The 12,777-nt window shown below is 40.9% G+C and overlaps 1 protein-coding gene across 1 annotated transcript in view; it reads right to left on the bottom strand.

The window, feature by feature from the left end:
• dcc (DCC netrin 1 receptor) overlaps positions 1-12,777 on the bottom strand; it is a 1,174,821-nt gene that overhangs the window by 409,320 nt on the left and 752,724 nt on the right. Inside the window, 1 exon segment of the mRNA XM_055661435.1 lies at positions 6,950-7,104. Coding sequence (XP_055517410.1) covers positions 6,950-7,104 — 155 coding nt within the window.

The following is a 12,777-nucleotide window of genomic DNA, read 5'->3' as shown; positions in this document are numbered from 1 at the left end:
TAACACATCCACTGGTTCTCCCTTATCCACTCTACTAGTTACATCCTCAAAAAATTCTATAAGATTGGTCAGACATGATTTACCTTTCGTAAATCCATGCTGACTTTGTCCAATGATTTCACCACTTTCCAAATGTGCTGCGATCCCATCTTTAATAACTGACTCTAGCAGTTTCCCCACTACCGATGTCAGACTAACTGGTCTGTAATTCCCCGTTTTCTCTCTCCCTCCCTTTTTAAAAAGTGGGGTTACATTAGCAACCCTCCAATCTTCAGGAACTACTCCAGAATCTAAAGAGTTTTGAAAAATTATCACTAATGTATCCACTATTTCTGGGGCTACTTCCTTAAGTACTCTGGGATGCAACCTATCTGGCCCTGGGGATTTATCGGCCTTTAATCCATTCAATTGCCCTAACACCACTTCCCGGCTAACCTGGATTTCACTCAGTTCCTCCATCTCATTTGACCCCCAGTCCCGTGCTATTTCCGGCAGATTATTTAAGTCTTCCTTAGTGAAGACAGAACCAAAGTAGTTATTCAATTGGTCTGCCATGTCCTTGTTACCCATAATCAATTCACCTGTTTCTGACTGCAAGGGACCTACATTTGTTTTAACTAATCTTTTTCTCTTCACATATCTATAAAAACTTTTGCAGTCAGGTTTTATGTTCCCTGCCAGTTTTCTTTCATAATTTATTTTCCCTTTCCTAATTAAGCTCTTTGTCCTCCTCTGCTGGACTCTGAATTGCTCCAAGTCCTCTGGTAGGGCTGCTTTTTCTGGTTAATTTGTACGCTTCATCTTTTGTTTTGATACTATCCCTGATTTCCCTTGTTATTCATAATCCATATCCCTTTATTTCCTGCATATCCATGTGCCTATCCAAAAGTCTCTTAAATGCCACTATTGTATCTGCGTTCAGCATCATCTTTGGCAGTTCATTCCACTTATCCACCACACTCTGTGTAAAGATTAGCCCCACACATCTCCTTTGAACTTTGCCCCTCTCACCTTAAAGCTATGCCCATTCGTATTTGATTTTTCCATCAATGGGAAAAAAAGCTTTGCTTATCTACCCTATCTACACCTCTGATCATTTTATAAACCTCTATTGGATCTCCCCACAACCTCAGCATTCCAAGTTTGTTCAACCCCTCCCAGTAGCTAATACCCATTAATCCAGGCATCATTCTGGTAAACCTTCTCTTCACCCTTTCCAAAGCCTCTACATCCTTCTGTATTGGGGCAACCAGAACTGCATGCAATACTCCAAATGCAGCTTAACCAAAGCCCGATAAAGCTGCATCATGACTTCCTGACTCTTATACTCAATGCCCTGACCAAAAAAGGTAAGCATACCACGTGCCCTTTTTAACCACCTTATCTACTTGTGTTGCTACTTTCAGGGAGTTTTGGGCCTGTTCTACTGAGGCGATTTTTCAGCGGACTGCTGGCGACTGGAATGAGAAGAAGGGGGAAGGAGTGAAGATAACTTTGAAGAAGCCAGACAACATTTAAGAAGCCAGAAATACACAGCTGCGAAGCTCGGCGGACATTTAACGTTACCGGTCGGTTATCTTTGGTTCTGAAAACTACTGCTTACGTTTTTTTCCCCCAATGAACCAATGAAATTCACTGGTCAGCACCGGCTACAACCTACAAGAACATACGAGAAACTTCGACCTCCTGGCAACCCACTAGGACCTCCTGGCGATCCAACTACGGCACGATAATTCTCGCTATTCTCCATGGCGGCTTCATTCTAGTTGCCGCTAATTTTTCAACATGTTGTAAAATTTGCGGCGACTATAATGAGGCCGTGACTAGTTCCCAGAATGCGGGAACTCCTCACGACCATGAAGGGGACTCCCCGGCAACCACCCGCGAACATGTAGCGACTATGTGCCTAATGCATAGTCTCCTGAGGTCGCCTAAAAAGTCGCCTAAGTGGGGCAGGCCCATTAAGGACTTGGACCCCAAGATCCCCCTCTACATCAATGCTGTTAAGACTCATGGGGTGGGAGATCGTAACCTTCACGTGGTCCTCCGTTTCAACGAATGCAATCAACCTGGCGTGCACAATCAAATAAGATGAAATAAGACAAGTTGTCCTACAACTTTAGGTTGTGCACGCCATACGCAAGAAGAAGAAGAAGTTAAGAGTCATGCCATTAATTGTATATTTTTCCCTTACATTTGACCTCACAAAGTGCAAGACCTCACATTCACTACATCTGCCATTTCTCCACCCAGTTTTGTAGCTATTCTCCTCTGTTGACAACCTTCCTCACAGTCTGCGACCTCAGCAATCTTGACGTCATCTGCAAATTTACTCACCAACCCATCTACGTTTATGTTCAAGTCATGCATATATATCACAAACAGCAGAGGACCCTGTGGATCACAAACCTCCAGCCTGCATATTGTCATTCCACTGCAATCCTCTATCTTCCATCAGTAAGACAGTTCACAATCAATACAAACAATTCATTGTTCATCCCATGCACCTTAATCTTCTGTATCAGCCATACTAAATTCCATGTGGACAACATATACTGCCTTACCTTCATCAATCATCTTTGTCATCTTCTCGAAACACTCCAACAAATTAGTAAGACATGATCTACTGTGTATGAAGCTATGCTGACTGTTCCTAATTAACCTATTCTCATCCAAATGGACATGACCCCGATCCCGAAGCATCCTCTCCAATAGCTTCCCCAATGCAAAAGTGAGGCCCACTGGCCTATAATTCCCTGGATTCTCTCGACTTCCCTTCTTAAATAAAGGATAACATTAGATACTCTCAAGTTCTCTGTTACCACGCCTGTGGCTAGAGAAGATGCATAGACCTTTGACAAAGCTCCCACAATCTCCTCTCTTGTCTCTTTCAATAACCTGGGATAGATCCCATCAGGTCCTGGGGATTTATCCACCTTACAAACTCTTCAAGAGCCCCAAAACTTATTGAAACATATAAGATTATTAAGGGTTTGGACACGTTAGAGGCAGGAAACATGTTCCCGATGTTGGGGGAGTCAGGAACCAGCAGCCAAATTTTAATATAAGGGGTAAGCAGAGACAAGGCAACACTTTTTCTCACAGAGAGTTGTGAGTCTGTGGAATTCTCTGCCTCAGAGGGCGGTGGAGGCCAGTTCTCTGGATACTTTCAAGACAGAGCTAGATAAGGCTCTTAAAGATAGTGGATATGGGAAGAAGGCAGGAACGGGGTACTGATTGTAGACGATCAGCCATGATCACATTGAATGGCGGTGCTGGCTCAAATGGCCGAATTGCCTACTCCTGCACCTATTGTCTATTAACAGGTCCTCCTTCTTAATGTCAATTGGCCCATGCATAATTAATATAGTAATTTTCATTCATTCCATTGAAATTATTTCACATCGTGGACGTTGATGTTGGGAGTTGCAACAGAGTTTTAGGCTCATGCCTCCATGTGTGAAGTCTAGCCTCATTTAATTTATTAACATTTTTGTTATCTTCATAAATTTGTAAACCAACATTCCTGGATATTTTTGTAGATCGTTTAAATGAGTGCTCTGCCATGTGGCTCCTACTGTTGATGAGTGCTGTCCCATTTGGCTCATATTGGGGAGGACACTCCTTGTCCTGCCAAACACACTTTGTCGGAATGGAATTTCATCTGCTCATTCGATCGTCTTGCCTTATTCTCCCTTATATTTGTGCAGGAAGTAACTGTGGATGCTGGTTTCAATCGAAGATAGGCACAAAATGCTGGAGTAACTCAGCAGGACAGTCAGCATCTCCCGAGGGAAGGAATGGATGACGTTGCGGGACGAGACTGAGGGTTTGAAGAAGGGTCTCGACCCCAAACGTCACCCATTCTTTCTCACCAGAGAAGCAGCCTGTCCCGCTGAGTTACTCCAGTATATTGTGTCTCCCTTATATTTGTTAGCTTTCACATTGCTTCCTTCACTTGAAATGTCATGCCATCTGCTAATGCCAGCATCATTGTCTGCCTGGCTGGTTAGCATGCAACAAAAACCTTTTCACTGTACCTCGATACACGTGACAACAAACTAACCTAAACTAAACTGTCACATCCCAGAGTCCAAGTCTTTAATATGTATCAAAAATAGGATTGCTACCTATTGAATCCTAGAGAATACTCAACAAACCTCCACTATCCTGAAAAATAGCCATTGATCTCTTTATGCTCTAGCCAAATTCCTGTTTAGATTGCAATTGCCCTCTTTTATCTCATGGGTTTGTTTTGTTTAAATTATAGTCTGTCAATAAATACCTTTGGAAAGTCTACAATTTGCAATGTGAACTGTCTTGTCCTTATCTATTCTCTTTATCATCTCACTAGAACATTTTGTGAAGGCTGTGCACGCCATACGCAAGAAGAAAAAGAAGATGTTTATTTTCATAAAGGGCCTGTCCCACTATACGAGGTAATTATATAACATATAACAATTTATATAACATATATAACTTGTTATATGTTATATAATTCAAGAGTTCTCCCGAGTTTTCCCCTGATTCGAACTCGGAGAATGTCCACGAACTCCTACGGACCCGCTACGGACATTCTCCGAGTTCGAATCAGGGGAAAACTCGGGAGAACTCTTGAATTACCTCGTATAGTGGGATAGACCCTTAACCAATAATCCCCAGGCCCAAGGTCTGAATTATCAGATTTATCTTCGTGTCTTTTTCTAAACAAGGGGAGAACGTTTGTAAACTTCCAGATCACTGACATTACCCCAAATCTAAAAAGCATGGAAAGATTTGTTCTCAGTGTCTCAACAATTGCCATCCATATTTCCTGCAGTATTATGGGATATCATGCTTGTAGAATGGGGTGATCACCCACTTTAATTACAGTCAGCTTTTTAATGCATCTTTTTAAATGTATCTTTAATCTCATCTGTTCTTTCAATCATCTCCAGGTTTATCTACAGGTTTATTACTTCTACCAAGCTTTTAGTTTCTCTGCTTAATTTTCACCTTGCTCAGTATCCTCACAACATTGTCATTTAATATATCGTCTACAACATCTTTTCCTTAGTGAATGCAGGCAGTCTTTGTCCTGGGGTTGGGGAATTAAGAACTAGAGGGCATAGGTTTAAGGTGAGAGGGATAATATGTAATCTTACATGAAGGGCTTTTTTTAACACACTGAGGGTGGTTGACACTATATATCGTACGAACTGCTAATGGTGGATGTAGGTATAAAAAACACATTTAAAAGACATGTGGGCAGGGACAGGAGAGAAAAGGTTTAGAGGGATATGGGCCAAATGCCGGTAACTGGGACTGGCTTAGAAGGACATCTTGGAGGCTGTGGATGAGATGGGCCTAAGAGTCTATTTCCGTGCTCTATGATTTTATGAATCTAAAACCTGATGCAACGTATGTTTATAATGCCTCAGCTATGCCTTCTACCTTCACAGTTACATTTAAATATAATTTTCAATTAACTCCATGGCAATTCTTTTTACTGTTAAAACACTTATAGAAAACATAGCGGCACATGAAATTGTTTAACTTTTAACCACAATTATCACAATGCAGAATCTTCTGCTGCCTGACAACGCCAACGACCCGAATTCAATCCTGACGATGGGTGCTGTATGAAAAGAGTTTGTATGTTCTCCCTGTGACTACGTGGGGTTTCTCTGGGTGCTCCAGTTTCCTCTCACACTCCAAAGATGTACAGGTTTGTAGGTTAATTGGCTTTGGAAAAAATTGCAAACTGTCCCTAGTGTATAGGATAGTGCTGATGTATGGGGATCGCTGGCCGGCACGAACACGGTAAAAATTGTAAATGACCCTGATGTGTTTGAAAGGGCAAGTGTAAGTTGGTCGGCATGGCCACGGCAGCCCGAAGGACCAGTTACTGTACTGCATCTCTAAAGTAAAGTTAACACAATAGCAATCACACTTATATTAGCAGTAATGCTTAATATATGACCAAAGAGTTAACCATATAACCATATAACCATATAACAATTACAGCACGGAAACAAGCCATCTCGGCCCTACATGTCCGTGCCGAACAACTTTTTTTCCCTTATTCCCACCTGCCTGAACTCATACCATAACCCTCCATTCCCTTCTCATCCATATGCTTATCCAATTTATTTTTAAATGATACCAATGAACCTGCCTCCACCACTTCCACTGGAAGCTCATTCCACACCGCTACCACTCTCTGAGTAAAGAAATTCCCCCTCATGTTACCCCTAAACTTCTGTCCCTTAATTCTCAAGTCATGTCCTCTTGTTTGAATCTTCCCTATTCTCAAAGGGAAAAGCTGATCCACATCAACTCTGTCTATCCCTCTCTTCATTTTAAAGACCTCTATCAAGTCCCCCCTTAACCTTCTGCGCTCCAGAGAATAAAGACCTAACTTGTTCAACCTTTCTCTGTAACTTAGTTGTTGAAACCCAGGCAACATTCTAGTACATCTCCTCTGTACTCTCTCTATTTTGTTGACATCCTTCCTATAATTGGGCGGCCAAAATTGTACACCATACTCCAGATTTGGTCTCACCAATGCCTTGTACAATTTTAACATTACATCCCAGCTTCTATACTCAATGCTCTGATTTATAAAGGCTAGCATACCAAAAGCTTTATTTACCACCCTATCTATATGAGATTCCACCTTCAAGGAATTATGCACGGTTATTCCCAGATCCCTCTGTTCAACTGTATTCTTCAATCCCCTACCATTTACCATGTACGTCCTATTTTGATTTGCCCTGCCAAGGTGTAGCACCTCACACTTATCAGCATTAAACTCCATCTGCAATCTTTCAGCCCATTCTTCCAACTGACCTAGGTTATGTTCAGAAATAATTAAAATCAGTTTTTCTCCTGTTGTCCCTAATTGAGTTTCATCAGTACTGAATGCTTCAGAGAGTGAGAATGCTGCCAAGAGACATGAACTGCTTACCACAATCTGGAAGTAATCGCTGGGAATGACCACTTCTCCATTCTTTATCCACCTCACAGTGGGTACCGGCTTCCCAGTGACTGCACATTCAAACTCAATGTCCATACTCTCGTAAGCATAAAGGTTGGAAGGACGCTTAACAAAGCTCGGAGGAACTGCAAAAACAGAGATGGAGAGGAAATTAATATACAATAAATATTCATACCAATATATTATCTTCAATTGCACACACTCTTATTTTGCTTCACTTTTTTATTTCATAGCCCCTTAAACTTTTATTTTAATTTTGTTTGTTTTTCGTTATGATAATGTGCATATTTTAAGGAATTAATTACAGTACCGTGTGATTTAAAATAATGTTCCATTATCTTATGGTTCATTTTGTATTTTGTTTATTTTTAATTTTGTTTTTTTCAACCGTTTTCAAATCTGCCTTACCAGAAAAGACACTTGGTTATACCGGAATGAGTTCTAAGTGGGCTGGTGCAATGGCACTGTCAGTACAGTGGGAGTTAAGCAACCATAACATTTAATCTGGATGTGGGACTGTTATAGATGATGATTACAAGGCATGGGCCCTAGGTCATTCCTATTGTATACTCTGGGACCTGGCTGGAATCTAGGGAGTGTTGCAATGTCATAACCAGTGCAGTGATTAACCCTCCAGCCACTTATTTTGAGACTGGGATTTTCCAGTCATCGGTCCCAGTCATTTTGAATTGAATTGAGTTGAATCGAAAGTTACAGCATGGAAAATGGCCCCTTAGTCAATCGGTTCCATACTGACCATCCCTAGTTTACAGTTTACACAAGTTCTATGAGATCCCACTTCCACATCCACTCCCTCCACACAAGACTCCATGCAGTCACAGTGAGAATATGTAAACTCTGACCGACAGCACCTAAGGTCATAAGGTTATAAGAGATAGGAGTAGAATTAGGCCATTTGGCCCATCAGATTCTACTCTGCCATGGAATCATGGCTCATCTATCTCTCTCTCCTAACCCCATACTCCTGTTTTCGCCCCATAACCTTTGACACCTGTACTAATCGACAATCTATCTATCTCTGCCTTAAAAATATCCACTGAGGGTCTTCAAAGCCTTCTGTGGCAAAGAATTCCACAGATTCACCACCCTCTGACTGAAGAAAATTCTCCTCATCTCCTTCCTGAACGAACAACCTTTAATTCTGAGGCTATGACCTCTGGTCCTGGACACTCCCATTAGTGGAAACATCCTCTCCACATCCACTCTATTCAAGCCTTTCACTACTCTGTATGTTTCAATGAGGTCCTCCCTCATTCTTTTAAACTCCAGCAAATACAGTTCCAGCGCCGACAAACGCTCATCACAGGTTAACCTGGTCAATATCGTCAATACCAAGGCCAATATCGGATCTGGTCTCTGGCACTGTGGGATACCTTCCCTACCAGCAGTGCCACTGTGTTGCCTACTTACTAACTTTTAACTAATGATGGAGTTTCCTCTTTTGCCCCTGCAATTTCTACTATAATCGTGCTACATTTACTCTCTGTCAGAATAAGGGTCTCGACCCGAAACGTCACCCATGCCATCTCTCCAGAGATGCTGCCCGTCCCGCTGAGTTACTCCCGCGTTTTATGTCTATCTTCGATTTAAACCAGCATCTGCAGTTCTTTCCTACACATTTACTAACTTCTTCTGTGCAAGCAGATGAAAAATCTCCTTTAATACCATACAGTATCACTTTCACCAACTGTGCCTTCATATCTTTATGTTGAAAATATGAGATTCAGAGCTTAGATTTCTCATTTTCATTAAATATGCAGTTTCATCATCATTCTGATCATTCTTCTCCAGAGGATGAGATACTGTAGTAATTAACTCTGTCCCAATACACCCGATCAGATCTAAAGAAGGGTCTCGACCTGAAACATCACCCATTTCTTCTCGCCAGTCCCGCTGAGTTACTCCAGCATTTTGTGTCTATTTCAGATCTAAAAGAAACAGTCACACAACATACTGTTCTGTTCTAAGAAACAGTCCCAAATGCACTCTGAATTTGTCCTCAAGGTTATTTTTGCCAGTTTGATTTGTCCAATCTCTATGCAGATTATTGCAATATCTTTCTCGCAAGACTCCATTATTTCTTCATTTATGTACCCTGACCTACAGTGCAGGTACTGTTAAGCAGCCCAAAGGCAAATATCACCAATAACCTCTTTATTTGTTATTCCAAACTTATTCCACACTATGAACTTCAGAGCCAAGGCCATTTCTTACTAATTTACTGATCCCATCCTTTATTAATAGAGCTGACACCATATTTTATTTCCTTTCTGCATATGAAATTTCAAGTATCTCAGAATATATAGCTTATAGGCTTGCAACCCATCTCTGTGATGGCTATCAGATCTGAGCCATTTACTTCTATTTGTACCATCAATCACCTTTCTGGTTGTGAATATTGTGTGCATTCAGATAAAGACCCTTTAAGTTTGTCTTTTTACCATTTTTCCCTACTCAAACTCTATGTTCTGGATCACTTTTCTATTTTACATTCTATTTCTTCCTATCACACTCTATTGATCTATGTCCATTTAAATACATTGCACTAGTATTTTATTTTGCTCTTTAACTTCCCAGATATTTAGAATTCATTGCCCCCTCATACCTAAAACTGGGAGCAATAGATTTCAAAAACAGCGAATTTGAGAGAATAAGAGACCTTGAGATAATGGATTATCAATGATATTGAGGAGTGGATCAAGGTCAGGGGGTCACATGACTACCTTCTATTGTCTCATTTCCTCTTTCGTGTTAGTCAGTTATGGAGAAGTTGTTTACTGTCATCACTTTATAAGCTTTGAGGAACATTTCATGGAGTCATAGAGTCATAGAGTGATACAGTGTGGTAACAGGCCCTTTAGTCCAACTTACCCACACCAGCCAACATGTCCCAGTTACACTAGTCCCACTTGCCCGCATTTGGTCCATATCCCTCCAAACCTGTCCTATCCATGTACCGGTCTAACTGTTTCTTAAATGTTGTCCCAGCCTCAACTACCTCATCTGACAGCCAGTTCCATACACCCACCACCCTTTGTGTGAAAAGGTTACCCCTCAGATTCCTATTAAATCTTTTCCCCTTCACCTTAAACTTATGTCCTCTGGTCCTCGATTCACCTACTCTGGGCAAGAGACTCTGTGCATCTACCCAATCTATTCCTCTCATGATTTTATACACATGTCATAAGATCATCTCTCATCTTCCTGTGCTCCAAGGAATAGTGCACCAGCCTACTCAATCTCTCCCTTTAGCTCAGACCTTCTAGCCCTGGCAACATTTCAAAACATCTTCTTTTTTATAGCCAATGAAATACTGAAACCTGAGAGCAGGGGTTCCCAACATTTTTCATCCTGTGTACCCCTGGCAACATAATAATGTTATTTCACTTAACAACTAATGATGAAAAGATACCGGTATCCCAGAACCAAACACAGTCAGTCAATGAGAAAAAATATGTACAAATCCAGAATCAACAAATTTACCCCCTGGATAGGCGAAATGTACCCCCGGGGGTAAATTTACCCAAGGTTGGGAACTCTTGTCTTAGAGACACAAGAGGGTGCGTTTGTTGGAATCTTGAGCAAATCAGGCAGCCTGACCCGCTGAATTCCTGCAACGGTGTGCTGTTTATTTTAACCATATTTAGCATAGTAATAGCAAGCTAGCACAGAAATTCTGTATAATTAATACCCACAAGCAAGTTTTTCTGAACAAGGTTTAATACAGTAAATACATTATTCAAAGCTTAGGTCATGCAAGAGTGCATTGGAATAAAGTACAACTGCCTCAAAGATTCCCTGGCAAACTCCGCATGTCGAAAGTTCCTGTTGTCTTGGATCACCATTTACTTGCCCGTCTCCTCTTTAGTAATTTCACACATCAGTTAAGATTTCTCAAGCAACACTTTCTTTTTTCCAGTATTCTTTTGCTACTTTAGGACAAGCAGGAATGGAAATCCAGAGAAGTAACGAAGGCTGGATGATCAATTGTTCTAGGGAAATTGTTCAAAACTATTCTCTAAGAAAAATGGATTTTGCTTACATAAGGATTTCCATTCACTAGCAGCAGTCAATTGCCAAAATGTACCCACCACAGCCCAATTAACAATGAATTTTCCAATTCAATCTAAAGAAAAGTAATTCAATACAATTTAAACAAAGCCTGATATTTTATACAAAATTGATTACATTTCTGTAGTGTAACACTGTCTCTGGATAACAACTGCGTAGATTAATGCTTAAAATGCTGAGATTTAGCAAATGGATAATTGGGTAATATTTTATGTTTGGATCGGTATTTTGTGCTGCGCTTGGACAGGTATATGTTTATCTGAAATTCTCTGTTCTATTAACTGGTCAGATTTTAATGAAAAAATACTGGCAAGCTATTTGTTTTCTGTGGGAGTTGAAGTAAAAATGATACATCACGATAAATGTGTACACAAGACTGATGTAGCAATGTACTACTGTATAGGCTTTCTGTGCAAGAGACTAAATAAATGTACAAGAAATCACAGTGAACCAATGTTTCTAATGATAGAGAGAAACAAAGTATTTATTATCTGTAAAAGAAAATACTAGAAAGATTAAAGGGTCCAGAAATCAACAGATAAATTGCATCCCAGGATTCGAAAGGAAATTACTCCAGAGATAAAGGATGCATTGGTTTGATGTCCCAAAATTCCTTATTTTCTGGAATATTCCCAATGACAGGTTAGGAGAGTGGGCAGAGAAGTGGCAGATGGAATACAACATAGCAAAGTGTAGAGTCAAGCATTTTGGTAGTAGGAATAAAAGCGTAGACTATTTTCTAAATGGGAAGATAAATCTGAGGTACAAAGGGACTTGGGAGGGCTGGTGCAGGATTCCCAAAATGTTAATTTGCAAGTCAAATCGCTAGTAAGCGAGGCAAATGCAATGCTAGCATTTATTTCGAGAGGACTAGAATACAAAAACAGGGATATAATGCTGAGAATTTACGGTGCGATACGTTACGATACACACGTTACGATACACGTTACGATTCCTGGGATGTCAGGACTGTCTTATGAAGAAAGACTGGATAGACTTGGTTTATACTCTCTAGAATTTAGGCGATTGAGAGGGGATCTTATAGAAACTTACAAAATTCTTAAGGGGTTGGACAGGCTAGATGCAGGAAGATTGCTCCCGATGTTGGGGAAGTCCAGGACAAGCTTAAGGATAAGGGGGAAATCCTTTAAAACCGAGATGAGAAGAACTTTTTTCACACAGAGAGTGGTTAAGAGGGAGTTAGATGTGGCCCTTGTGGCTAAGGGGATCAGAGGGTATGGAGAGAAGGCAGGTATGGGATACTGAGTTGGATGATCAGCCATGATCATATTGAATGGCTGTGCAGACTCGAAGGGCCGAATGGCCTACTCCTGCACCTAATTTCTATGTTTCTATGATACAATAAAACTTTATTCATCGCCGGAGGGAAATTGGTCTGCCAACAGTCACAACACACAAGGTACATTATAAGCTGCTGGTCAAACTGCTGCTGGTCAAACATTCGAGTATTTAGAGCAATTGTGAGCCCCATATCTGAGGAAGGATGAAATGGTGCTGGAATTGGTCCAGAGGAGGCTTACGAGAATGATCCCAGGAATGAGTGGATTAACATGTGATGAGCGTTTGATGGCTTGAGCCTATACTTGCTGGTGTTTAGGAGGATGAGGGGACACCTCATTGAAACTTACCAAATAGTGAGAGGCTCGGATAGAGTCGATGTGGAGCGGATGTTTCCACTAATGGGA

The sequence above is a fragment of the Leucoraja erinacea genome, chromosome 1 (genome assembly GCF_028641065.1).
Source record: "Leucoraja erinacea ecotype New England chromosome 1, Leri_hhj_1, whole genome shotgun sequence".
NCBI lineage: Eukaryota > Metazoa > Chordata > Chondrichthyes > Rajiformes > Rajidae > Leucoraja > Leucoraja erinaceus.
This window is presented reverse-complemented; position numbering and strand designations above follow the sequence as displayed.